Source organism: Chelmon rostratus, chromosome 18, assembly GCF_017976325.1.
Source record: "Chelmon rostratus isolate fCheRos1 chromosome 18, fCheRos1.pri, whole genome shotgun sequence".
In the NCBI taxonomy this organism is placed as follows: Eukaryota; Metazoa; Chordata; class Actinopteri; order Chaetodontiformes; family Chaetodontidae; genus Chelmon; species Chelmon rostratus.
Window position 1 is genome coordinate 9563063 of NC_055675.1, and position 27842 is coordinate 9590904.

Genomic DNA, 27842 nt, shown 5'->3' on the forward strand with positions numbered 1-27842 from the left:
CAATGTCACAAATATTTTTTATTCTTTTTCTCTCTTTTTTTTTTTTTAACAGATCTGGCATTTTAACTCATGCTACTACTCGATTCTCGGTTGAGCAAATATCCCCTTACACTATAAAAGGCACTGTGAAAAGAAAGGCTTATGTTTGACCTCTTCAAACCAAACATACCTCATCTATGAAGCAGTCTAATCTCGAACAAGTGTTTTATAAATAAAAGGGTCTTGCTTGAGAAGAGTAGAGAAAGCAGTCACTATCAGCATGGTCTCTGCCCCCGTCTGACTTCTCTCAACACACAGCAACATTGTGTAAATCCCAGATGAGCAACTACATCTCTGACCTCTCGTAAGCCTCACATGAACGACAGTGACTTGTACTGAATGCTAATGACCATGTTAAACACACTCCTACGGCGACGGGATGCGAACGGCAACCAAAAATAAATCCCACAATCCCCTCTCATGTAACTGGTGCAGTCAGCCGGGCTCGGGCTGGATTCATCCCAAGGACCAATCAAATGGATCTAAACATATAACAAACTATTGTTTGAGCTGCCGACACACACTGCAACCATCTGAACTTATTGCCTACACATTTAAAAGGATCGTTTTCAAGAAAGGAACTAAATTAATGAGCGTAGTTGGCACTAAACTAGGCTTCTACACAGAGATGCCACAAAGATCTGTTCAGTGAAAAACCGGGAGCCTGGATCTCGTCAGACCAGCACTTTGGACTGTGTCGTAACTCTTTTGATCCTGACACATTCTACTGGGAGTCCCAGATGACCCTGTCCTGATTAACAGAATGATCAATGAAACTTCGCAGCTAATGGAAAATGAACTGAGAAAAAATTGTAACCTCCAAACAGAACATTTATACAGACAGGAAGTGTGTTTGACTCTGAGAGGAGCTCCTAATATACTATGTAGGAAAAAATAGAAACAGCTGTCTTGTTTAAATGTTATGAGAAAATAGCTAATATTAAATATATAGAAACAACTGACATTTAACATCAACTGATGTTTTTTTCTGTTCCTTTTCCTTTTTTGTTTTGTTTTTTTAAATTAAACTGGAGACATCCTCTGTGGAGGTTACAGTTGGGGGCTCATATTATTTGTACAAGCACCTGACATCTATAAAGAAGAGGCAAGAGGAGAAGACGGCTCACACACACAGAACAGAACACCTGAGAGAAACGACCAGAAGGGGGCAGCACAGCACCCCGAAACAAAAGGTTGGGAGGACAGGAGAAGAGAAAAAACAAGGGAGGAAAAGGAGATAATGACACTACAGTATCTTGGGTGAAGTTCAGGGCGCGGTGCATGTGGTGGTCATGCAGGACCATCCAGCACCACAGATGTCTCTGCTGGACAACAACCAGGTGGATTAAAGAGCATGGGGGAGGGCGGGTCAGTAGGGACAGAGCACCGCTTGTCCCGGAAAGCCGAACCAGGCTTAGATGTGCGGCTTTAGACATTTTCCGTGTCAGGTGGAGCTGGGGCTGTTCAGCTCTGTGTTGTGCTGGGCTAGACTGAGATACCAGAGTTCTGTTGTTGTGCTGGCCCCTGTGGGCCTGTGGTTCCTCTGTGGTGGATGCTGCTGCTGCTGCTGGTTTACGGTGGATCTGGTGTGGTCTCTTAGTGGCCGTCGTGCGTTGTCAACATTTCCTCGGCTCTCCGGTGCAACTCCAAGGCTGTGACAGTGCAGATGTCCTTGGGGAGTTCTGATTTCCTCCGCATCAACGGGCGCTCTCTACGCTGATCTTTTTGGATCTGGACACATGGAGACAGCAGGACAGAGAGGGTTCAGTAACATTCAGCACTGATACACACCTCAACTCTACCTCGTTGTCATTTCACTTCTGCACAGTATGTTGTCTGCAAAGGTGAAGAGCAAAGTGTCTGAATGTCTGAAATTCAGTCCGGAGCAAAAACACCCGTGCTCTCTGAAGCACGCTGCTCTCACGCTTTCAACACGCACAGAAGAGAAACATGTCTGTCAGCACGATTCAGTCTGATCCAGATGTCTAACTATGGCTGCACATTCAAAGCAAATTAGACTATAAGGAGTAAATAATTGAATGTCATGATGGGGTAATTGTGCCAATTCACTCAGTTTGCCCTCGGTTCCAATTGGAAGTTGGAAGCTGGGACGATACTTTGGGAATCACGTGACCCGCGTCTGCTTTGAATGATCATCTGGACACAAGAAATTACTTATGGGAGAGAGTGAAGAGAGACTGTTTGTCTTCATAGTGTGCAACATTGCCTGAAATGGCCTCAAATGTTTGAGCTGTGGCCGGGTACGGAGTTAATTTGCCAACTCACATGTCAATGGTTTCAGCTAGATGCTTCCAAGCCTTTTCCATTTGAGGAAAAACACACTATATACAGCAGAAACTAAACATATCCAAATACAGTTGTGTTCAAAATAAGAGCAGTCCCACATCACTAGCAAGATAAATCACTGTTTTGTTAGAATTTCATCTTCTACACTGCAAGTAAGTTTCTAGAAGGTTTAGTAAAGATATAGAAAACAAACAGACCCAACAGGCTTGATGTGCATGCTGCTGATTCTGTGAAACTGAATCATTAACTGAAAGGGGCGTGTTAAAAAAAATAGCAGTGCTGAGTTCAATTACTGAGGTCATTGATTCTGTGAAACAAAGAGGTGTTAAACAGGTGGCCCTTATTTCAGGATCGAGGCAACTGATGTAGCATAAGCTGGCTGTGCATTTGACCTTGAGAAACAGAGTAAAATGAGTCGTTCAAGACACTGTTCAGAAGCAGAGCGTTCTTTGATTAAGAAATTAATAAAAGAGGGGAAAACCTACAAAGAAGTGCAGAAAATCATCGGCTGTTCAGCTAAAATGATATCAAACGCTTTAAAATGGCAGCCAAAAACAGAAAGGCAAGGAATATAAGAAAAAAGACTATTCGAATGGATCGGAGAATAACCGAACTGGCAAAGGCTCAGCCAATGATCAGCTCCAGGAGGATCAAAGAAGATCTAAGGTTGCCTGTAACAATCAGACAACGTCTAGCCCCCCCAAAGTCCCATTGTTAATAAAAAGACATGTGCTGAAGCGGTTACAATTTGCCAAAAAACACATTGACTGGCCTAAAAAGAAATAGTATTTTGTGGACTGATGAGAATAAGATTGTTCTTTTTGGGTCTAAGGGCCACAGACAGTTTGTCAGACGTCCTGCAAGCACTGATATCAAGCCACAGTACACAGTGAAGACAGTGAAGCATGGTGGTGCAAGCATCATGATATGCAGAAGTTTCTCATACTGTGGTGTTGGTCCTATTTATCGCATACCAGGGATCATGGATCAGTCTGAGTACATCCGAATACTGGAAGAAGTCATGTTGCCGTATGCTGAAGAGGAAATGCCTTTGAAATGGGTGTTTCAACAAGACACTGACCCCAAACACACCAGCAAGCAGGCAAAATCATGGTTCCAGACAAACAGCATTCAAGTAATGGAGTGGCCAGCACAATCCCCGGAACTTAATCCCATAGAAAACTTGTGGGCTGACATAAAAAATGCTGTTCATGAGGCAAAACCAAGAAATGCAGAGGAGTTATGGAATGTAGTACAATTGTCCTGGGCTGCAGTACCTGTTGACCGGTGCCAGAAGTTGGTCGACTCCATGCACCACAGATGTGAAGCAGTTATCAGGAACCATGGATATGCAACTAAATATTAATTTATGATTCTCAGAAAAGTTGAATCTTCAAGCACTTCTTAGTTTATACAGTACATTTTTGAGTTTGTAAAGACAGATGTCAACACTGCTATTTTTTGAACATTATATTTATTGACTCTCTGTAAAATATTATCAAATTCAATTAGTTTTTCCAGTTTTCTTGCTTTGCAATAGAATGTGCAGTGTCCCCAATGCATTTGTGTTCATTAAAATACAATTTATTTGAAGAATTTTGACGTTTACTAACCTTTTTAAACACACCGCTATTATTCTGAACACAACTGTATAAAATTCTAAAAGCCTCAATAAAGCAAAGTTTTACTTAAAAACAGACAAATATCCATAAGTGACAACTTCACTCAGCCAACAATGCAGACATGTATATGGTGAAAGAGGACAATTGTTTCTTTTGTTTGATGTAAACTACACATTGTACATTAACTTATAAACATGAGGCAGCTTCAAATCTTCATTATGAAAAGCAAACTTCAATAAAAATCAAATGGCAATCATTTGTTGAGAACTGAGCCGTGTGATGAGTGTTAGCTATAGAAGGAACATCAAGATTAAATCATAACTTTTGTGGGTTTACACAAAGCAATCACATTGTAAATGGAGTCTAGTGTCCCTGGGCATCAGCCACAAAGCCCATCCAAAGCACCTGCCTCACACAAAGACACACTAATATTCCCTGCTACGCTGCACGATACGTGCACGTACACTGCTGACCTGTGTGGCTTCCTCCTCCATTGTTTTCTTTAGCAAGTTGACATCATCAAGCAGTGGCCCGTCTGTCTCCATGTCCATCGGACTGTCTGAGCCCACCGAGTCAATGTACATCAGAAACTGTACAGGGAGAAGAGGAGGGGAGGGGCAGCACACTGCTGATATCACCTTTCTGCTGTCTCTTTTATTCAAGCTTTTGACATTAAATCTTTGATCAACTTTCTCTAGTGCCACTACGTATATATCTATGAAACAACATAAAATTGTCAGATAAGATTATATTTACTGAGGCATCGGTCAGCCAGTGACAGGTCTGCAGTGTTATTGTACTGGAAGCTTAAAATCTCTTTGCTCACCTGTGGGTTTGATTTTGCCAGATTCTCAATCTTCAGCCACGCTTCTTCTCTCTCCTTCCATTTGGCTTTCTCTCTGAGACACCCAAAGAAAACAGGCAAAACCATTAGAGACAAAGGAAACATTCACTGACGTCACACATCTGTTATGTTCAAAGCATTTCAGGAGTTTATGGTTCCGTTTACTTTTCTGGCTTACTTGTCTGCTTAGTCAGTTTTTCCATTTCTAATGATGTTTGTATGATATTATCGATGACGTTTGTAACCATGTAATAAGCTGTGGCTGCACTGGAAAATCGGATGTGATGTCTTACTTACTTGCTTTTCTCTGCCCTGAACTGTTGGGTGCAGTCATCGAACAGCTTCTGGTTCATCTCCATAAAGAGTTTCAGAGCATTGTAGATCAACCCATGGATCGTTCTGCAGAATGACAAGGATTGCAATGGGCCACTTGATTTACGCACTTGGTAGAGAAACAGAGCGAGACATGCGGGAAAGTCCGCGTGGTGACTCACTTGTTCCAGTGGGTCTTGGAGTTGCGGTAGAGGGATGGGAACATGATGGGCAGGATCTTGGCGGCATTGTCACTGATCAGACTCATGATATACTCATTGTTCCAGTAGTACAGAGCTCGTTCTGCCACCTAACACATCAGTTTGTAGCAGAGTTAAATATGTAGACAGACAATTTTTGATTGGGAAAAAAAAAAGAAATAAGTACAAACATACTAAATCTCATTAGATGTGTGGTGGGATGACTGTCAGACCTGAAAGTGTGGGCTGGACACACATTTGGCCAACTGTCTGAAGAGGGGCTCCATGACTTTGACAAACTCTGAAGGCTCGATGACGTCCAGGATCTCCTCCAGTTCATTGAGAAACATCACCTCTTTTGGACTGTGGGTCTTTGGCCAATACTTTAACAAAGCCATCACCGTCTGCACACAAAGGACAACAGGCTTATCACAGAGGAGGAAGAATGTATGGACAACCTTCCCGTTTCAGGAGATTATCTTTTCTGATTTTATCTGCTGACTGTTTTTTTTTATTGCTTTTTATTGTTGTTTTGCTGTGTTGCTTGTTTTTACTGTTATTGTTGCTTTTATTGTTACTGTTGCCTGTACCGTGCACTTTGAGATTTGTGCTCAAATGTAAATTGCGTTATATAAATAAAATCTATTATTATTATTATTACAACCTGATCTGTCCAACTAATAACCTGTTGATGAAGTTCAACAGGCACATAATTAGAGAAATAAAATAATTCAAATGCATTTCCTCTGCACTTGACTAAGAGTTTGAAACCACAACCTGCCAATCCTGAGGCCTTAATACAAAGCACATTTTTCCTGTTGTCGATGACCTCCAAGTGCATCATTGTAAACAGAGCAATACAGGAGCAACAGTGTGGCAGACTGAAAATTTTACAACCGAGGTCCATCCAGGCAGACCAATCTTGAGCAGACAGGATGTTGAAGTACAATTTGATCAACAATATTAACATCACAACAATGTTAATAAACAATATCTTACCGGTTCTGTGAGGGTGCTATCCTTCTCCAAGAACTGTACCACACAGTAGGCCAGCTAAGGGTAAAACATAACATTGTGTCACCACTTCAAACAATACTGCAGTATAGTAAAAACTACTAAGACTTTAGCAGTCAGACTGACAAAGTGATTACCTGTGGGTGATACACACTAAGAGACTTGACTTTGTGTAATGGCAGAAGAACTTTCAGCAGGAATATCTTGTGCTCTTCCTTCAATGGTAATGCAAATCCATTGATAATGCTGTAAATATAAACGTGGTCATCAGAAAAAAAAAAGTGCTGGCATTGTACTTAAGATGCTATGCTAATGGACTCTAGAAACAACAGACAGACAAGACAATCAATCCAAATGTGATTCATTCAATCATGTTACTACTGAAAACCATTACTGGAAATGAGCCAAAAACAACAACCATAACATCAGAAATGACTTTGTGGGGGCACCTCTCACAAATATCTTACCTGCCTAATATTTCCAGTAATTCTGCTATTCCATTATGATGTTCAGTCTCATAAATGAACCTGAAAAGCAACAACACGGTGGTACATTTAACAAAACACAGTCCATTAGTCCCAAAGACATCACAGATGTCACTAATGTGCTAACTCTGCTCACTCACCTATAAAATATGTTATTAATCTGTTTCCTAATGTACGCTCGCAGGCCCAGGAACTTGCCATAGATGCGATGAAGAGTGGTCTTTAAAAAATCTCTTTCCCTGGGGTCTTCACTGTCGAACAGTTCTAAGAGCTGTGCACAAAAAAAAAGGTTACCGAAACACTTTAAGAAAATTCAGCTGAGTACCAAAGGTCTATGAACAGGACACAGAAACACATCATTATGTGCTCACCTGCATTACAAACTTCTGGTCAATATATTTTTTGGCTATGTTTGGTTGAAAGTCAGGTGACTCTAAGAACCGTAGGAAGAATTCATAGACGAGCTGAGGAAAGAAGAGCAGAGGTTAAAGAAACAGCTGAAAGGATTTACAGAGAATAAGCAGGACTTTGAGTGTGTCTGTATTTATGTGTGCGCTGTGTACCTGTAGATGTGGCCATGCTGCTTCTAGCGTGGGCTCATCTTCCTCTGGGTCGAACTCAGCACCTGTGGGGTTGGATGATGGCGGCAACGTCCTAAACATATTCACAGCAAACTGGGGAAAAAAAACAGAGAAAGGTCAGCTTAACGATCCATTGAAAATTCATGTTGGTCACTACAATTTTACAATATATTACTGCTGTACCAAATAGTTCGAATTTTCATTCATAACATTACCATTGAAATTCTAAATTAACATTTGAATGCTGTGCAGTTTGTTTTTTTTTTTGCATGTCCATTCATTCTGTTTGTAATGACGTCCCAAAACATAACCACAGACATTCAAAGCTTCACTGGGAAACCTCAATGGAAGCTTTAAATACAAAAAAAATTGACATTCAGTATAGTCCTACAATATATACAAAAATATTAAGATTGAATCACTGGACAAGAACAGCAATTTTCAAATTGTCTTCAAACTCTGGTATCATAAGGATGGTACCATAAGGATGAGCATGCCTGAAAAAGGCAGAAAAATTAAGCCATCTGACTGCACTAGCTGTGATTTAACATGCAGATCGTTATACAGTATCTTTCAGTCCAGCACTGACCTCATATCAAATTACAGTAAGAATGGAGTTTGGTTTACTTATCAAAATCAGTGAAACAAAGTCTAAACAAATGGAGATACGGATTAGATAATCTGAAATACGGTTATGATCCAGTTGATACTTCGCTCACTTAAATGTGAATAACAAATAAAACTGAAGAAAAATCTGTCAAACCTTATTCTGGTAATTGATTTTATGAGTGCTGCTGGACAGATTATATCAATGATGTAAAGAAGACATGCTCTCTGCAGAAACTGAAAGCACAGACTTGAAGCAGTAGATGTTTAAACCGTTTACACAGGATGCTCAACAGCACCATTAGTTTGTGTTTTAGTAAGCAGTCTTTTTTTAAACCACAATGCTCACAGGCATTATCATCGACTGACATAATTTAGTCTTACATTTATCCAGGGTGGAACCCAACAGTTGCTATTGCCAAACCTATAGCGCTGCTATAGTAAACATTAGCTCTGGCTAATGTTTGTCTACTCTACCTGCCACTTTGACAACTGCTGACTGAACGTTTGCTTCCAAAACACATCTGACAGCTGACATAATGAACCTGATCGGGGGACTCAGAGATCCATCAACCACAGTGTCTGGCAAGCCAAACAAGGTTGTTTACAATCAGTAACTTATCCCATAAGATTACAACAAATGATGAATGGGTTGTTGGGAGAGTTGACTGCTACTTACTAAAGAGGAAAACAATTTCTGCCATAGCATATGTTGGTAGAGCTGCGGATTACAATACAAATTAATGTCAAAACAAACACGTGTACAATATTATGTGGCCTCTATACAATATCTATAACGACTTAGCTGACCTCAACCCAAAAATGACGCCCAGTTCTCCACTTATTGCACAAAATTGTTCCAGGAGACAAGTCAATAGAAATGTTTGTCAAATGAAGTTTCCATTACGTTAATCGACCTTCATAATTTACCTTCAATATGTTGTATTTTCTTTATGACAAGAATGAATAAACATTTGTATTGATTTTTAATATTCCCACTTGTGCTTGTCTGAGATAGCAGCCTGTTTCAATGGCAATACCATTCCCCAAACTGGGATGCATCCATCTATTTTCTCTCTTAGTCTATTCTCACTTTCCAGACAGCACACTTAAGGCAGTCCCTCCGGAGCACAGTCGACCAAAGGTCAAAACACACTCACTCACCATGTTTATATTCTTAGCAGAAACCAATTCTTGCTTCCCCCCCAGAGAAAGGGACTAATGGAACAACCACTGTCGTGTCATCCAAAGGTCTGCCAAAATATTGTTCTCAAACATGCCCTGAAAGAACAAGGGCTTATAGGAGAAAATAATATGTACAGTCTTAACATACGAATACACTTTTTATGGCTATAAATGAGTTTGTCGTATCAATCTCCATACTTTGATGATGAAAGCCAACAGTGGGCTTCAAAGAGTCTTTGTCTTTAAGGGGGCAGGGAAGGGGGCTGCAGGGATTAAGAGTATATTTTAATGCTGATTTGGCAGCTCTGTTGCATTTTCTGCTGCACTGATCAAATAGAGCCACGACAAGGAGGATGGGGGTAAATTTGCACCTTGATCACCTGCAGTTTACCATGTGGCATTGAGGCAGGGCTTTGATTAACATCAAAGGCTTTTTAATTTGGCTTGGGAAAGCAAACCTGGCACCATGAACACTTTCAGGCCACAACCTCGGAGGAGCACAGTTCTAATAAATATACAGTAGGAGCTCAATGACTGTCACACAGTTTACAGCCCAACTGAGTGAACAGCCTCAGACCTGCAGAAGTAGCAGCTACAGATTTAGGTTGAGTTAACGTTAATGACCATCTTCAGACAAAAATATGGATCACTTAATGGCTAACCAATGATTTTAAAGGCCACTGTTTAGTTTCAAGACAAAGATTCAAACAGAGGTCAGTGATGCTCATGTGAGTTTCCTATGACTCTTTGAGGAGCCAGAAAATAAAGACTAAATGGGCCTGAAAGCAGTAAGTATTGCTGGCAGTAGAAACCACAGTGCATCCCCTTCCCATGGTGCAGAAATTAAGCACACATGAAAACGAAAGATCTAGCTTCTTAACAAATAGCAGATCCTTATGCAGAGGTTAATGGAATATATAAAAGCAATAGCAACATTCAACTCAAGAGAGAGAGTCAAATGTCTCTTCATGGTCACAAGCATAAAGCGATACACAGCAGAGCCTTATTCACAACATGCCTTACAGGGCTTTACAGACAATGAAAGGAAGCCCTTCTCATCTCAGTGAGACATGACAACTCAGATACATGTAGCTGAGGAATTAATCTAAGTGAACATTTTTAAACCTAACATCCTACTGTGCTGCTACACTTATTTGAACCAGACACACACGAGAAAGTCATGATTTGTTTTATTGAGCTTAATGATATGGGCTTATTACATAAAATAGGCTTAAACTGGCCACAGGATAACATCACTAGGTTGGATAAGTCTCTGTTATCCATCATAGGTGATTATGACTGCCAATTTACCAATTAAAATTAGGACAAGCCTTCAATTGCAGGAAACAGAGATGGTGGGTTTAATGTTCTTAACAAATAACAGCACCTTCAGACAAAACTAGGCTTTATGCACATCATGAAACTATACGACTATTTGAAACTATACGACTATTTGAGATGCAATGACACATATAAAACCCACAAAAACAGTACTCCTCGCAGGCCCAAAGAGATAGTTGGGAACGGAGAAAAAGACCTTTCACTTTTCACGATGCTTAAATAAGAGAAAGTGCTGAAATATAACATCAGTTTCTTATTGTAAGCATCTATACAAGATGCAAATCACAAGACAGATGACAAAACCAAACTGGCATAGATTGCAGCACCTGCCATGCTTAAATCCTAGATGTAGTGATTTTTGCTTCACAATTTATAAAACATACTTCTCGTGACAAAAGCCATTTGTAATCTGATTGCAAAAACAAGTAACTGAGTATTGCAACATAAGCAATGACAAAATCCAAGTCTGCAGTTCAATGTGTGAATATACTGACCATGTGAACGACCTCTGGGTAGATGGGTTCTGTGATGACGTTCCTGTTGTGGGTGATGTACTCCACCATCTCGCTTAGTGCCGCCCGTTTCACCTCCTTCCATTTCAGATCACTCAGTGGGTCTGAGACAAAATCGAAGAGGACGCAGCACTGCCGCAACTTCTGGATGAACAGCTTCTCCTGCTCTGCAGGGGGAACATCTACAAGATAGAAATGGAAGGAAGGTTGGAATCAACAGGTCTCATTGTGTGTGAAGATTTAAGGTTATTCAGGTTCAATACATCTGTTGAGTTCATGTGGTGACATGTAGAGACTTAATTTAATTTAGAGACTTCAAAATCAATAATTTAGCCTATCAAAGATGGTGTCACCACTACATCAATGATGCAGAGGCTCTACATCTGCCTCAGGAATATTGAGCCACACCTGTCTGTGTAAAATCCTTAACTGCAGCCTCCATTCTGTGCCAGCATGCATGCATTATCCCCATTCAACAGCTGCCTCAAATAAATCAATGACTAACATGAATCATCCAAAACACTTTATAAATAAAATAAGAAGACATTAATAATACATAACAACTACTCAAATGTTGCACCAAAAAAGGTACATTTTCAGCACAGGAGCTAAATGCAAAATCACCACCATCTGCACTTTGAAACCATTACAAGCTTGCTCCCAGAGGACCTAAAGGGCTTTCCCAACTCCAACACCAAAAATGTTTCAGACACTTTATGTGCTTAAGGCCATGTGAATTCTAAACAAGTAAAAGAACTTTATAACAATGCTGAAATTACAGGTTAAGATTGCAGACATTTGAAAATAGCTATTTTGTGTCATGCTCTCCATCAAGTGTTACTAACTTATGGCTGTTTGGGAAGACCAGGTAGGAGACCATTACTATAATCAGTAGTGGTAATATACACTCTGTCATGATATAGATTCTGTAATGGGACATGCCGATTTCACTAAGGGATTAACTATCTTACTTTCACACTACCAAAATGTCAGTGTGCCAGCCCAAAAAAAAATGACAACAGACAAACAGCTTCTCGTGCAAATCATTTAGCCTCAGTTGGTCGGATTCGCAAGCTACAAAAAGTACCCTGCAACCAAAAAGAACTGCAATGGTGCTCATTCACTTTCATCCAACCTGGGGTTTAGTGACTTAAAACTAAATGTCACCTCATGAAACCTACCTATAGGGCAGCATTAATTTGTTTGTCACAGCATGTGATTTATGAGTCAGTCTTGTCTCCCCATTAACAATCCGCATGTGTACTGCATGTCACCATGGTAACCACAGGCAGAGATGGGACTTTGGACCAGGGGGGTGACCGACACTAATCAAAGAGGCATGCAGGCTGCTGCTGCTGTTGCTGTTACACTGGAATCATATGCTGCTGATTTGCTGTGCCCATCAGATGCAGCCAAGAGACATGTCGGCCAAACTGACTTGTACACGGATAATACCGACTGGGAATCAAGAGAAAAACTAACACCAGTCAGTCAACACTTTTTTCAACACTTGATAAAGATGCTGAAATGCAGAGGCGGTACTGTTACGAAACCATTCTGTGTCATTATGTTCAGATAAATTGAGCCCAAAAAAAAAAAGGTTTAAACAAACTGGGAATTTGGTTATGCAAGGTTTGCAACAGGTAGGGCATATAACACAGCTTCATCATTGTGACAACAAATTTCCAAAGGCCACTCCAAGATGTTCCTACAAAACACATCCTACAATCAAAACACAAAACTACACAGAACTAGAAAAACAGATAGTGACGAATAGTGTCAGGTTGAAGAAAATGTTTTGCGCCTTAGGCTCATCAAAAGAAGTAGAACAATGAGGAGAAACTCAAGTTTCTAGAGATGTGGTGTATTTAAGTAAATTAGCTTTTCTACACGTAGCTACATAAAAAAAACACACACACAAAAACAAAAAAAACAGCCTCCATATGAATTCTATCGATCTACAAAGTAATTGCCAGTTTTGTATAGTTACATTCTAACAACAGAATACAGATACGTAACTGACACACAAATAAATCTATAAACTCAAACACACTCATACTACATACTGCATATCTATACACACTCCTCTGAACAGAATATGGCCTTAGCCTTGCTGACATCTTTTGTATTAACATTTTGCACCCATCAAATTTGTATAATCTCCCTTTCAGCATACAAATTGAACTGTATTTTAAAATTATTCACTAGACACTGAGTCCAGTAGCAGATCAAATCTTGCAGAAGACAGACTTATTTAGCAGCCGGAAGCAGCTGATACTGGTATCTATAATTACTAATTTGCAGTATTTTCTGGACTGCCTTCTCTTGAATATTGCCTCTACAGCACATGGGGGCACTGATACAAATATCAGAGTTGATACCGAACAAAATGTAATTACTTGGGTTGTGAACACTCCCACACAGACTAGAACCTGAACCTGGGACTGACAGCACCAACAGACAGACAGCTGGTATTCAACACACAACGCAAAATGCAGCTGCCTGTGCACTACCTGTAAATGCCATATTTTTTGTTCTGTATCCCATTTACTGTTATCTTTAACCAAAAATATTTCCGCATTATATCCCCCCCCCCCAACAGCGCACTTGTAAAATATATTTACAACTTGTGTTTCCTGAGGTAGACGAGGCATCGCATGACTTGTTTTTCCAGCATATATCAGCCTTTAGGGCTTGATTGTGCTGTGCGATACCTTGGAACAAGGAGACAAGCCAACTGAATACAGAACATTTCTGAGTCTATATTCAGACAGTGTAAAAGTAAGACAAGTCTGCTAGTAGCTTTGCAGTAACGTCATACTTCATACCATCTATTCAAACTACCGGCCACAAAAAGGATATAATCGACCGCATCAAAGGTCAAACAGCTGGCAATTTGCTTCACCCCTGAGCTTTGGCTACCACATCCATTGAGAACCCTAATGGGGATCTGTTTTTGTTTCAACACTGTGTTTATGTAAGACACAGCTGAGTATATTCTTTGTTCTGTCTTCCTTTCCAATAAGCTGCAATTCTAAACTGTGAAGCTGCCGCCACTGAGCAATTCAGCTTTGCTGGGGAAAACTTGCAGGCACTTTCTGTGTCAATTACTGTACTATTTCCTTGCTCCCTCTCTGGTAGATACAATACCTACACAGGAAACACTCAGCCCTTATATGGCACTGAGCAGGAAAAGACACGGCATTAACATCAAAAATGACTGGCCCTTTAAATGCAACAACCCAAAATAATAACCTTGGTTTTCAAATTTATTAGGCAAGACAGAGATCATCTTTTCATAATCAAAGTGTAACAACTGATTTTAGGATGAATTCACCCATACCTGACATATTTTTGCCTGATAATAATGAGCTGAAACATGGGCCTACCCATAAGCACCTCATCTCATCAACCCCTGAGTGCCAAGAGGTCTACCAGCTCCTGTTACACAACAGCACTAGGGTTTCTGAACAGGCCTAAAATATTAAGGGACATGCTGTGCAAGTGCAGACTTCACACACAGGCCTCTCTGCATGGATGAGCAAATAACCTTTACTGATCTAAAGACTCCAGTGTGCACATAGGAAACCAGTCATGGACACAAAGTGCTTCCAAGTACAGATCTCAAATCCTGTAATATCAGGTGGTGAATAAACAGTATAAAGAACTGATCAATAGACTTTTTACATATTCTGCGTCCATGCAAACAGAGGCCAACCAATAAAAATCAAGACAGGTGGGTATGTCTGGTTATGTGGGTACAATTATGTTTATGCTATTAAAAGTCATAAGGCCATTTAGCAACCTTGCAGGTGACAACATGAGACCAACATCTCCCTGATAGTAGCACAGGTGTGCAATAATAGGCTGCATGATGAATGTACACTACCATAGGTTGGTTGCCATGACAGTAATATATGAACAAACACAGTCCTTAAAATTTGTTGCACCAAAACACTTCAGAGTTACTCTTAGTATTCTAGAGTCAGTTTCTGTTTTACTCACTCTGCACTTGCTGAAGGTCTCAGCTTCAGGCTTGTCTGATTAAACTGTAACTCAGAGCCTACTGGACATTCAACAACAAGCAGAGCATTTCAAAGCACGTGTATCAGCTGCCACCAGATACCCATCTACAACACAATACAGATGCACACACTGTCAACACGCTTTGACCTCGCTTCCTATGACATCAGCAGTCTTGATGGGGGATGGGAGTCTCAAAACTAGCACTCCTTCTCACTCTCTTCTCGCCCTCCCTCCATGACTCAAGCTAAGCTATGCAATGTCTTGGCAAAACCTTTCCTCGTTGACACACAAACACAATCCCTCGCTTCCTCTTCCAAAAATACTCCTGACACCAACACTAAGAGGATAAATGCTCTCAGTCTCTTGCAGCAACTTCATCTGACACAAATATTTTCCTCTGCAAAATCCAAAGTAGCAGCTGCAGCTGCTAAATGGCAACAATTCTTGCCCATCTCCCCTTGAAGCACACAAACACAGACCAGCAGAGGAGGCAAATTTCCTATTCTCACCTCTAAAATGCATGAGGGCCACGGGCTGGAAAGGCCCATTGGAGCTCGGAGCATCCAGAACCATCCCACTGGCAGCTCTAGCACATGCCAACATCAGTGAGCTGAGGCAGGAGACAGGGGAGAAGAGGGCAGCCCAGGCTAAGGCGAGGAGCCAGCCTCCATTTTAGCACGAACACTCGGAGCAGAAAATGAAGCTCCCCTGCTGCTGGAGGGAACCAGCTAGTTAGTGATGTCATACCTCACTGCAGCCGCCTGGTTGGCTGGCTGCAATCACATGGGCTGGCTGTCAGAATACATAAACAAGAGGGACGGGATTGGCTGGTGGGCTGAGGGGAAAGGGGTGGGACTGTTACAGTGATTGGAGCAAGAGCAGCTACATCTGTCAAGAGTTTTAAAGCATAAAACTACAGATCTGCCATTAGTTTAGCCTGCTTTGTTATTTAACTGCAAGAATAAGGCCAGGAAATACTCTCTTATTCAACATGTAGGCTGTAGTGAATCAGAGGATGGGTGAAATGACACTGCTCATTTCTCATTCACAACCTCACACCCAACTACAAACCACACCACAACCAGCATAACAAGTGACAATACTGAACTCAGACACAAAAAGTTCAATACATTAAACATGACACAGGAAACCACGAACATTGAGCATGCACGCCATGGTGCAAGTTTAGACAGGATTTGTGCTGCATACATATAACAGCTCCAGGAATACATGAGCTGAGGTTTGTACAAGACTAGAGAACACCTAACACTGTTTGTCAGATAAAAGCCTTGTTCTGTGTGTTGTCTTTGTGTGTATGGGTGTGAATTTATGCATGACAGATGGCTCTCCAGGACCACAGCCTGAGCCAGGTGTATGTGACAGAGAAACAGGAAGGCAGGAAGTCTCAATGTGAGCAACACAGGATGTGCATATGTAGTGAGCAGCACTCTGTCTGTCTCAGCAGCACTGGGGACGAAACCCTGCACTGTAAAGCTGTGTGGGAAAAGGGCAAACCTGCAGTGGCACAATGCACTAAAAATCATAAAAATCATACTCAGAAACTAAGCATAATTAAACGATCCCTTCAAATGCAGCAAACCAAGTAGCAAATAGATTATTCTTGCAGAACACAAAGGTTGAGTCACATCCACCCACAATCACGACATATACCATCACCGACCCCCATGTGTACTGTGTGTCATCATGCTGCAAGGATCATGGGCCTACACACACCCAGACACGTACACACACATATGCCTTTTGCTTCTCCAACTCAAGTATCATGCAAAACCATGCAAACGCAATGCAGGGGGTGTTCTTTGCATTTAGGAGTAGGAAAATATATAGTCCAAAATTTGGAATCTTCTAATGTTGGCTGCACTGTCACACATTTTAGGACAGGCACTTCATGAAAAAGAGCAAGCGAGACACTGCACTTTCCTTACCCCCTGAGGATTATGAGCATTTTATAACCAAACATGTAGAAATGTAGGGCCCTATGAAATCAGTTTTATTTTTTCCAGATTTTGTTTCCCAAATGACGTGTTTTCCATTTTAATTCTTACGAATTGTGTTTTCCAATTTAAGCACGTGTCTAATCATGTGGTGGATTAATGACATTTCAGTAATTAAAGGAAATATTCATATTTTAATGAATATCAATATCATTGCACTGTTTTTTGTCTTCTGCAGGAAAGCCTCCATACGCAGCTCGAACGCATCGGGTAAGTCAGTCTGCAATTCTCCTCCTTGTTTACAATGCTTGACCAGATGCTTTTTTTTTTTTTTTTTTTCAAACCGAATATCCGAGTCTGTGCATACAGCCACAAGTTCTTCAACAAATGTGTGTCTTGCATCTGCCGATGTGGTTGCACAGAGTTTGTTGAAGTGATGAGCTCTTGCTTGCACACAGCCTCTCTCCATTAGATGACATCTTTGAGATGACATGGAAGGAAAAAACCCTGATTTATTTAAATTGCATCCTAATGTTGTCAATTTCTGCAATATTCTGCGGTCAACAGTTGATTCAGTTTTTATTATCAACTTTGCAAGATCGCATCCATGTTTTTTGCATCGTGAAAACCATAGGGCCCATATGATGCATCCTCACTGTCTATGTAAACAGGGATTTTGTGTAACATTCTCAAATTGGTGTGTGCTTTCTTTTTGTGAAGTACAATGTCTCACAGTTTACACATCTACATCCAGTAGTTTGAGCATTATCTTTTTTTCTCCTCATGATTGTCAGTGTAAGTCAAGATGTGAGGGGACATAAAGACAACTAAATTAATAACATGTGCATTTACTATGTCTGTGTAATATGAAAGGACAATGTAAAAGTCAAGTTATATTTTGTTGCAAATAGAAAGTCTAATCCATATCAGTCTTTTTACTTGGCAAAAAGGCAGATGCTAAATGATTGTTTGTTGCTGATAATGTTTTTTTTGTGCAACAGATGTAGCTGTAAACTTTGGTCTATATAAAAACACGCTTTTATATAATGTTAATTTGGGAAGACAATGTCTGCAGTTACTTAATGCAATGTGTAATGTGTGAGAAAACATGCTTTCACTGCTGTTGTTTTAACACATAATGGAATGTCACAGCGCCTCCCTGTGGGTTTGTGCTTCTGTTTTGGAGGTGCAGGAAGTCCTGGAGTGGTTCAAGTCAGGATGTCACATTTGGTGAGAGCACTTGATTTCTGTGGCCTGTTTGCATCTGCTAGTATAACTTTTCATCTCCTGCTGTTACAGTCACAGCTTGATTTTGGATTGAATGATCCTGACTTGAGTTCTCATTTATGTATTTGTGCTGTTCTTTTCATTCAGGATCATTAGCTGGCGTCAGCTAGTAGTGGACAAAATACAAAATATTGTATTATTTGGTAAAATGGTAGAATATCACGCAAGTTAATTCCAGCAGTTTCTAGCCAGTGTTTGATTTTACCACACTGGCTAGAAACTGTTAACTGGCGCACTATGTTTGCCCGCAATGTCGGAAACCTTCAATGTCTTAAACTAGGCTACAAGGTCAGAAAAAGTGGAACGCATCCCCTGCATAATAATCCAGTCACCACACACTGTGACAGAACTCTAGTCTGGCTGGTCTTAATATATACAATAGTGGAGTATTTCAGCAGCAGGGACTAGTCTGAGAGTATAAAGGACTCTTTCTTGCCATTCTGTTCCCTAGTCATGAGGCAACCTCCCATCAGAAGATATGTTGTTCTGACCAAGACAAGACAACGCTAAACACACCCACTTGTTACAAATACTCTCAAAACACTCGTTCAGCATATACATTCGTCAGGCATGAGTTTTTTTCTGTGTCTGTGCTAATTCTGGCCGTTGGTCTGATCCTGGATGGAACGGAGAATGCGCTTGCGTTATAGCAGCGCTTTCTCTTAATTCATCATTGATGGCAGCAGGCCAGTCTATACACTTGAGTTTACAGCTGATCTTCAGTGTCATGGTCCTCTGTAATAAGCACTTGAGGCTCAAATCTATTTGGAGAAACAGATCAACACAGCTGAGGCTCTTAACAGTAGCTGAACTTATTTTTCCCCTCAAGCAGCAAATAATAGAAACACAGCTCCATCTGTATCCTAGATCAATTCTCAAATGTCATGTTCATTATGGCTGCTGTGTATCACTTTCACATACAGACTGAAAATATTAAATTAAATTTCCTTTTGCACATAGTGAGAACCAGGTAAAGGCTTTCACCAGCTGTCCCTGTGTCTGGGCTTGATGCCCTTCTGAAAATCATATGCCCATCTACCACTGTGGCCTTGGTGCTGCGCTCTCTGTCTGTCTTTAAGCAACAAAACTATTGTGCTTTCTTTCAGAAACCGATAAAGTTACCATTACGCGGCATCCGAGTGTGGGGGCAACAGGGGAATAACACATTCACAATTTCTGCAAGATCAAGGTAAGCAGTGAATTACCGTTTTTCGTGAGGCAAATGTATTTTTTAGAAAGAAAGCGAGGTTAGCTTAAGTCACAGAACTAAATACAACTGGATATTGAACCTCAGTAGCCTACTTTTTGAACCCTTGTCTTGACAAACCGGTTTTAGAAATCAGAAATTCATCACAGTGAAGTTTGTTTTGAGTTGGATACTCAACAAACATTAACTTCAGATCCAGCAGCATCCTCTTAGCCAGTTTCACTCAGTGCTGACAGTAAGAATATGGTTAGCTCCCCCACATGCCCTCGCTCTTAAGCACAGGGGTTTCATTTAAGGGCCATCAATACATCACTGTTCAAATGACACAAAATCAATATTATTTTCAATACCTTTGTGCTGACTGTTGACTTGCCCATATTAGTGATTTTTTTTAACTAAATTACAATTTAAAAAAAGAAGAAAATATACAAAACTATTCAAAAACTAAACTAGTCATAATTTATCTATTTAAGTGAAATCAAAATAGCATAATAACTCAATGCCTTGACACTATCAAAGAAACTGCTCTGCTACAGGCCAAGTGGCTTTACCCCAACAAAAACACAACTCAAGGCCTGGTCAGAACTATTGTTTACAAACACCATCATAAGCATGACATCATGCCAAAACATTTTGTTGCAATTATAGTAAGTATGCATACCAAATGTATACCAAATAGTACAATGAACAGTTTGAAAAACGACACAGGGTGGATTCAAACTGGGCACGTCAAGCAGATAATGTGTTTGCATTTGAGACACTATTCTATATTACTATTACAAGTTTTGCATTTCTTTGACAGTTTTTAGTTAACTCAAGGCACCACTTTAAAATAACTTTAGCCAAACCAGGTATCTACAGCTTCAACAGCCTGATCATTTCTAACGAGGGATATTTTTTGCTGTTGCATTTTTAATGCCATGTTTTAGCAGGAAAGTCTCTCTCATGATATGTGGGAGTCTTTTCCTCTACCACCTGCAGGAGTGGGACAGGAAACCCTTCCCTGAATCCTGCCTTGCCCTTTCGCTTCCTGCTTTAAGTATCTGCCAGCCATGTGAATAAATATATATATCTGCATGAGACACTAAAGCTTTTCACCTAGCTGTTAAAAACAGCTAGGTAACTGACTCGTAAATAAAAATATACACAAAGAACTTTGCGTAACTATGAAAAAGGAATTAAAATTACATTAAGCAAACATTATAGTATTCTCACTGTTTAAAGTAAACAATATTACAGAAACTGTGTCTATACTAAGTTTCTTTAAGTCTTCCTTCAAATGAAATCCACTGTAGAAGCTATATTTTCAGCTCTCTCACTCTTCCCAAAACACTTATTAAATAATAATGCTGGTTTATTGTCGTGTTGTATAACTTATGTTACTTGGCCTGTTAAACTTTAAAACACAGACAATATGCCTTTATCTGCAATAATACTTGGTCATAGTCTTGTTTGTTTTGCATGGTTAAAATAGCAGCAGTAAGTTAGATTTCATCTTCTCAATTGAAATGTTTCAACAGTAACTGACATTTAATACTCTAACCAGCAGATGGCGACACAACCTATGACACAGATGCTTCATGCAGGATAGCTCCTGTGTTAATAGAGAACACATACAGGGGTAACAACTGTTGTTGTTCTGGGCTTTTTGGCAAGTACGTTTACACTTGAAACAAGACCACAATAAAATAAACAGGCCCCTGCAGAGCATTCATCTTCTGTTTACAAGCTACAGTCAGAAAGATCTCCAGTAAGGATTTATCCAAAACACAAATTTCTTGATTTGTGTACTTTTGTGGACTCGTGTTATGTCTTCAACAGCAAAGTATATAATCTAATGTGCTACCAAATACAAATGCTTGGACAGCTAAAATGTACTCTGGAGTCACAACAAGCACACTTGGTCTTGGAGCGAGTTCATGGGAACGGCCTGCTTCTGGTCAGGGTTTTCTGTCTCCTCAACCTTGTGGCTCTGCAGGACAGGCTCTCGGACATGTGTTTCCATTGGGAGGTGGTGAACATGCCTGGAGAGAAAACAGGCCAAGCGAGGAGCATGTTTGGACAGGACTAAGTGATAACATCTACTGGGCCACTGTGGGATAATGCTTTGCAGAATGTTATAAAAGCTTTCATTGGGGTGTGGGAAATGCAGCTTTTATCAGGAATTCAACTATCCTTATTTGTTTCTTGACACGCTACATGGGTAACAGCGAACAAAGATATAGGCACAGGTATATATTTAATGGTGGAATCACCTACTTTGTGTGCCCATCAGATCTAACCTTACAGAAAAGACTAAATGATGAGCAAATGTCACGCAATAACACAACAGCTGTGTCACCTTTCGTCACAGAGTAACACTTTGTCCCATTAGATAAGTTTTCCAAAGAGAGAAATAACATTTGTAAATTCTGCCTGAGAAGGAATGCTGCCTATGCCCCAGTGTGTTGTAGCAAGGGGATCACTGCAAGTAGGGTATTCAGAGTTACAAAGCACAGAAAGAAACTAAACGAGGTCATTCTTCTCTAAATAAAAAAAATCATATTAAGACCTTAAATTTAGTAGCTAACAAAGTCTGTATTGAGGAAAGTCAGGTCTCACCAATAGGATCCACTCTTCTCTCTTTAAATTGGGAGCTGGCACATTTCCAATTCACATGCCATACATATAGTAACACTGTTGGACTGTGCACAACATGTAGTGTTCAAATTTTCCCAGCCTTGTCGCAGGAAAATGCCTTTTTGCCTACACATGTGCAATTGTTGACCTTATGAAACCATGAGATCACATTAAATACAATACATGTTGCACCGCCAAGTTATATAACTATTTCAAAGTAATGGGAAAATGCAGCAGACAACATTGTTGTGTGCATTCATGCATGCATACTCAGACACATGCATAGATAATATGCCCAGAGGCCTAACGGCAGCATCCACTTCTTGCTTTTCCATCTGGTGCTGTCCTGACACCAAGCTTTGACATTAAAGTAAACATCAATATTCATCTGCAAAGATACACCAATTTCTCTTCTACAAGAGGAGGAAGAGAGAAGGAATAGAATTATAGCTGCCAGGCCTTGCTGGTCATTGGCAACATCCTGAAACACAAGGACCATGGAATTAAAGCTTTATCTCTGGATTACCACTAAATATAGACGCTTGGGACAAATCCAGCGCAAAGTCCATGCCATGTACGTCCTCTGTTTGTTTCCATGTATTGCGTAATGTCATGCTCACCCTGGTATTAAAATGAGGGTGATGCAGCAGGGGATGTTCATAGATATTTCAGTTTGGAAAGATTGCGTAAATAACTGAGTCTGTACCTCTGAGTATGCATATCCGTAAAGCCTGTGTCAAGATTGCATGGATTCCTTACCCTGCCAGCCTAAAGAAAATTCTGTTTTATGCATAGCTTCTTGGTGATTTCTTGAGTCTTAAATCCAGGCTTCAAAACATTTTAAATTGATTATTTTTTTGCCCACAAAAAAAGCAATTTGCCGACAACTCCACAACCAAGTGCAAACCCTTCATGCTCGGAAAAAGCAGTTTTACTAAATGTGCTTAGATACATTGTGTACACTATACACGTAAATGCAACAGCTCCAAACCTAGAGCACTGGGAAGTTAATCATGTGATTAGATGACAGAATTTAATCGTTGTACCAGTAAATACCTTTGAAAGCAGGCAGTTTCTGTAACTCCCTGTTGTTGCTCAAGCTGAAGCGAGAGGAGCTCTGCCTCTTGTCCTTTTTGACAGGTGTCTGGGAACCTGGCTGCTTTCCCTTTAGCAGCTGAGTGGTGGGAGGAACACTATTGCTCGCCTTCCTGTTAGCGCTCTGCTGAAACAAGAGAAAAACCCACATTAGTGACACTAAGGTGGAGCAAGCACATGTGGTGCACAGAGTGTGAAAGTACCTCTTCAGGAATCTGTTAAAACTGCGTGAATATAGCCACTAGCCGAGAAGTTCAACTAGCTTACACTAGGTGGGACCTGCAACTACATACATTATGTCACATTAACTTAAAACAGTGCCTTGCATTATGTAAATAAGGTCTGAAACTACACTTTGCACAATGTACAAATACTATACATAACAGTACATTTATCTGGGAACTCTTCAAGTTCTGATAAAAAAAACAAACCATTTATGATTTTCTTATTCCCTTATCAATCCACAAAGAAGTGTTCCAGAAGACTTCAAAAAATCCAGAAGGGTTTGTAGGACTGAAAGTAATCCTGATGTGGAGTCAACTGAATGTGGCAAGTTTCTCACAGCTGTTCCCACCTGCCTGCTGGGATCCATTTATCAACACACACCTGCTGGCACAGAGCTTACTTCACCAGATGCAGCTGTAGAGCTGTGTCAGTCCGAGTCACAGGGGAATTATTGAATTCATTTAAGACCCAGCTCAAGTTGGCCACAGTCTGCGGCACTACAAGATAGGAGCTTAGAAGCTGGGCCACTAGCAAGCTGTCTAGGACAGTGAGAAATAAGACTGAGCTGGCTCATTCTATTATGAATTATATTACAAATGCAAGTAATGCACTACTTTTGAGCTCCTTAAGCAAAAAAACAAACATTTGTCATTTTGTAATTTAATAATGTGAATGTACCTCATCACTAATCCATTTCTTACAGAGACAGAAAATGAAGTCTTCCTATATATTATTAATATTCCCTTCAGACTCAAACACTTCTGCTTACCAAGTACAGTGTATGGGACAAGAGGAAGGGCGGGGGGTAACAACAACAGCTTGCAGCCCAGCGATTTCAATCTGTCACAAGGTTGGTGCAGCAGTAGATCTGCTACATGACTGCTGACACACAACAGCAATAGAGACTGCTGCTACTGCTTGCTATTATCCAGCAAGAGGTGGATAGGCAGCTGAAACCACAGTTTGAGAAAAAGAGTGTATTCATAAGGTTTACAGTGGAGGATCATACCCTAAATCTATTTAACTAATTTGCATTACAACAAAAAGTAGAGAATATATGTTTTGGCCAATATATTTAAGTGACATTTAAATAAAATATACACAGTTTTTTTTCTTAAATTGGCTTCAAAATAGGGGTGAACTTCTTTCAGCTGTGTAACTCAGTGTGGATTATTATATAACAACAAACTGGACAGTGTATTACTGCTGCCACTACAATACCTACAGCCCTTCCAGTATGAATATTAAACGTCTAGTAAAGAGGGGGACAACATTTTGTGTTTCAAACTGCATGAACAACACATATCAGGTGTCAAACCAGGCCTGAAATGAGTGCATCAAGATTTCTGACTTCTTGTGAAAAAGAAAAGCCTCCAGTTCTTTGAAGAATGAAGGAAGTTGCAAATCTTTCCATAATTGTTCAGTGGTGTTTACATATGGTGATTGCAGAGGTCATGGATGAAGTTTGACTTCAATCAGCTGTTTTTGAATTTGTTAACAGATGCATTTTATCTTGGAATAGAGGGATGAGAACAGTGTTTGAAACCATACTGTGGACCTGGTCCCACTGAATGCCTTTATACCAAATTTACAAATACAGTACATGACCATGCAGTGCAATAATATGATATTAAAGGACAACAAAATGTTTAACAGTTTGTAATGTGGACTGAAGGTACCCCTTCAGCCTTTCCAGATGTGACACAATCCAGCAAAAAAGTTAACATCTGACTAGTCAGACCATGTTACCCTTTATTTCAGCATTTTAATTACACTTTGACCAATTAAGTGGATTGGTGCATTAGTTTTTGATAAAAGTGGTCCATAGCAATCTTACTGCATCTTATGGAACATAAGATGCAGTAAGATTGAGATGAGATGCTCACAAAAAACTGATTTAGTTAAATTTATGATGGAGGTGTCGATTCACTTCCATGTCATATCAGAAGCACCAATCTGGTTGAGTGGAATTTGTTTACAATTGTTCATGAGTCTATGCTCCTTGCCACATTGTACATTGATTTCTTCTGTTACCAATGGAAAAGGACCTTTAGGCTCCTTTGAACTATATTCATTGCCACATGTTACGCCAACAGATTCATATTAATATAACATTCAAGTGATTTTATCTGTTCTCTGGATTACGGGTGAGTACAGTGATATGGAGGGCACACAAAAAGGCATGCATTTTTACAATACATCCTTCAATTATATTTGACTGCTTATATCCAATATCAGCTTCAACTACATGTTGCAAAATATTAGTAAATGTGTATGGTATAGGTATCAAATTAAAGTACATTAGTATTGCATGAAGACTTTTCATTTTTAAGCATTGTATGACAAGTGCACAGTCCAAATAGAGGAGAGATCTTGGTGAACTCTACTGATAGACTGGTGCCCTAAACTGATGTCATCTACAAGTAATTTGCCACCAGGTTATCAACAAACAGCAGCATGAGTCACAAGAAGGACAACCATGGTCCAGGTAAAACCCCATCCTGCCAATGAATGCTCTACTCATTAACAGAAGCTGGCCAACTAGCCCCCAAGGATCCACAGCACCCTGCTTCAATATGACATTCGGATTTAGAGACGTTCAGTCATAATGTCACCGACCGTAGCTTTGCACCACTGGCTACTCAACCAAGCATGCATATCCAATGCTTCAACCTGCGACTCAGTTCGCACCACACAGGTTTACAGCTGCTCAAAGACATCATGAGTAGCTATACTCACATGACAGTCTAAACCTGACTCACATTCAATATTGGTATGTAAGAACAGCTTGACGACTCTATGTAACAAAGGCGGGAAAAGCTGTGATAAGGGGGTAAAAAACCCACATTGCTTACTATATGAAAAAACTTGGCCACAAGAGGAATTCAAGTCAGTTCATGGTCATTTTATGTATACAGTCCAATATCATAAATCGCAAATTTGCAATAACGGGCTTTACAATCTCTACACCATATGACATCCTCTCTGTCCTTTAACAACACAAGGGAGCATCCGCTCTGGACTCACTATTTGAGTAAATGGAAAAGTTTGTCTACTATGTACTTTATCATATCTGGGTTCGACATTGTTAGAAAGACACTTCAGCCTAAAAATTTACCATAGTTCACAGTATCAACATTGCACTAAGCATTTCAATGAAAACGACATGAATAAAGCTCTATACATAGTGGGGGCTATTGTGGTGGATTTCAAAGTTCAGACATCACAGCCACTCCTTAGACTATTTATAAACTGTGATCCCAATGATATAAATAACACTGTATCTATAACAATCCTAACAAATAGATAATGTGTTGCAATATTTTTGCTATATCTCCAAGATTTCCAATCATGCATAGAATACTTATATTTATATTTCCGGGGGCTTGACGTTGTCCCATCTGAGAATCATTATTCACAAACACTCCCCTGAATCACTGCTAAGGACAGCAGAGGATACTGATAATGCAGAGGCTGAGCATGTCACTGACAAGGAAGCCCACTTTCAAACAGTAACGATGTAATATCAGTGGCATTTGAACTTGTGTCAGATAAAGTCCTACTGTCTTCCAGGAAGTTTCTAGTAAAGTGTCCTGGGTTAGCCGACCTCATGTTCTGAATTTTCTTGTCCTCCACTCTTGCCCACTTTGCCAGACTTATGGGTCTCCTGAAAGAAAAGGTTTATTACTTAAGTCAACTGGGCATTACCAGAGAGGTTACCAGATAGTACGTTGACATCAGTAAGCAGTCTATCAATGAATGCCACCATGTAAGAACCCATGCTAAATATAGCATCCCTGCCCACCCTGTCTCACACTCCTGTTTGAATACACTGGTAAGGCTGCTGCTAGCTAGCAAACGTTACTTCAGAGTCAATGGCATTCGCACAACCCCGACTTTCAGCTTTAAAAATATACCAAGTGCACACAAATACACTTAAAACACACACACAAACATTGTCCGGCAAAGCATATGCATTCAAAGTATACCAACCTATCTCAATTCTGGATAACGCTTCATTTAAATAAGGCACAGCATAGCGGTACAAGCGCTAATGTATTGGCAGGATAGCGGCTAGCTAGTAGTTACTGCTGGTTGGCTAACGTTAATGTGATGGGACACTGAGCTGATAGCTAGATGTTTAAATATCTCTTCACGAGGCCGGCTTATCAGCAAATACACTGAAATGCAGCTCAGACAAACTTTGTTTTCCAACTGCAATAAAACCTTTGCAATTCTCAAACTCACCTTATCTTTTTTCGTTTTATTCGGCATTGTACAACCGTAGCCGCCCTTGCTCCCCTCTCGGTTACTCCACAATCAGAACCTCGACAACTCTCAGGGCACCACTTTGTCAGGCGGTTCAGCTGTCCTCAGCCT

The 27842-nt window shown here is 40.2% G+C and overlaps 1 protein-coding gene across 9 annotated transcripts; it reads right to left on the minus strand.

Annotated features, from left to right (window-relative positions):
• On the minus strand, positions 1-27790 carry LOC121621623 (serine/threonine-protein phosphatase 2A 56 kDa regulatory subunit gamma isoform-like). 9 transcript variants are annotated; one of them, XM_041958136.1, is made up of 16 exons: positions 27711-27790; positions 27070-27129; positions 23199-23361; positions 11031-11230; positions 7387-7497; positions 7195-7287; positions 6964-7094; positions 6806-6865; positions 6476-6584; positions 6324-6377; positions 5558-5728; positions 5307-5434; positions 5110-5211; positions 4795-4867; positions 4442-4558; positions 1-1770 (listed from the first exon to the last, which is right to left on the minus strand). In XM_041958136.1, the coding sequence occupies exons 1-16, from the start codon at positions 27735-27737 to the stop codon at positions 1636-1638; spliced, it is 1734 nt and encodes a 577-aa protein (XP_041814070.1). In that variant the 5' UTR covers positions 27738-27790; the 3' UTR covers positions 1-1635. The 9 variants fall into 9 exon arrangements, with proteins under 9 accessions (XP_041814070.1, XP_041814068.1, XP_041814069.1 ...); XM_041958134.1 differs by having other exon boundaries at positions 4433-4558; positions 27711-27789; XM_041958135.1 differs by having other exon boundaries at positions 23199-23364; positions 27711-27781.
• Between the last annotated feature and the right edge of the window lie 52 nt (positions 27791-27842).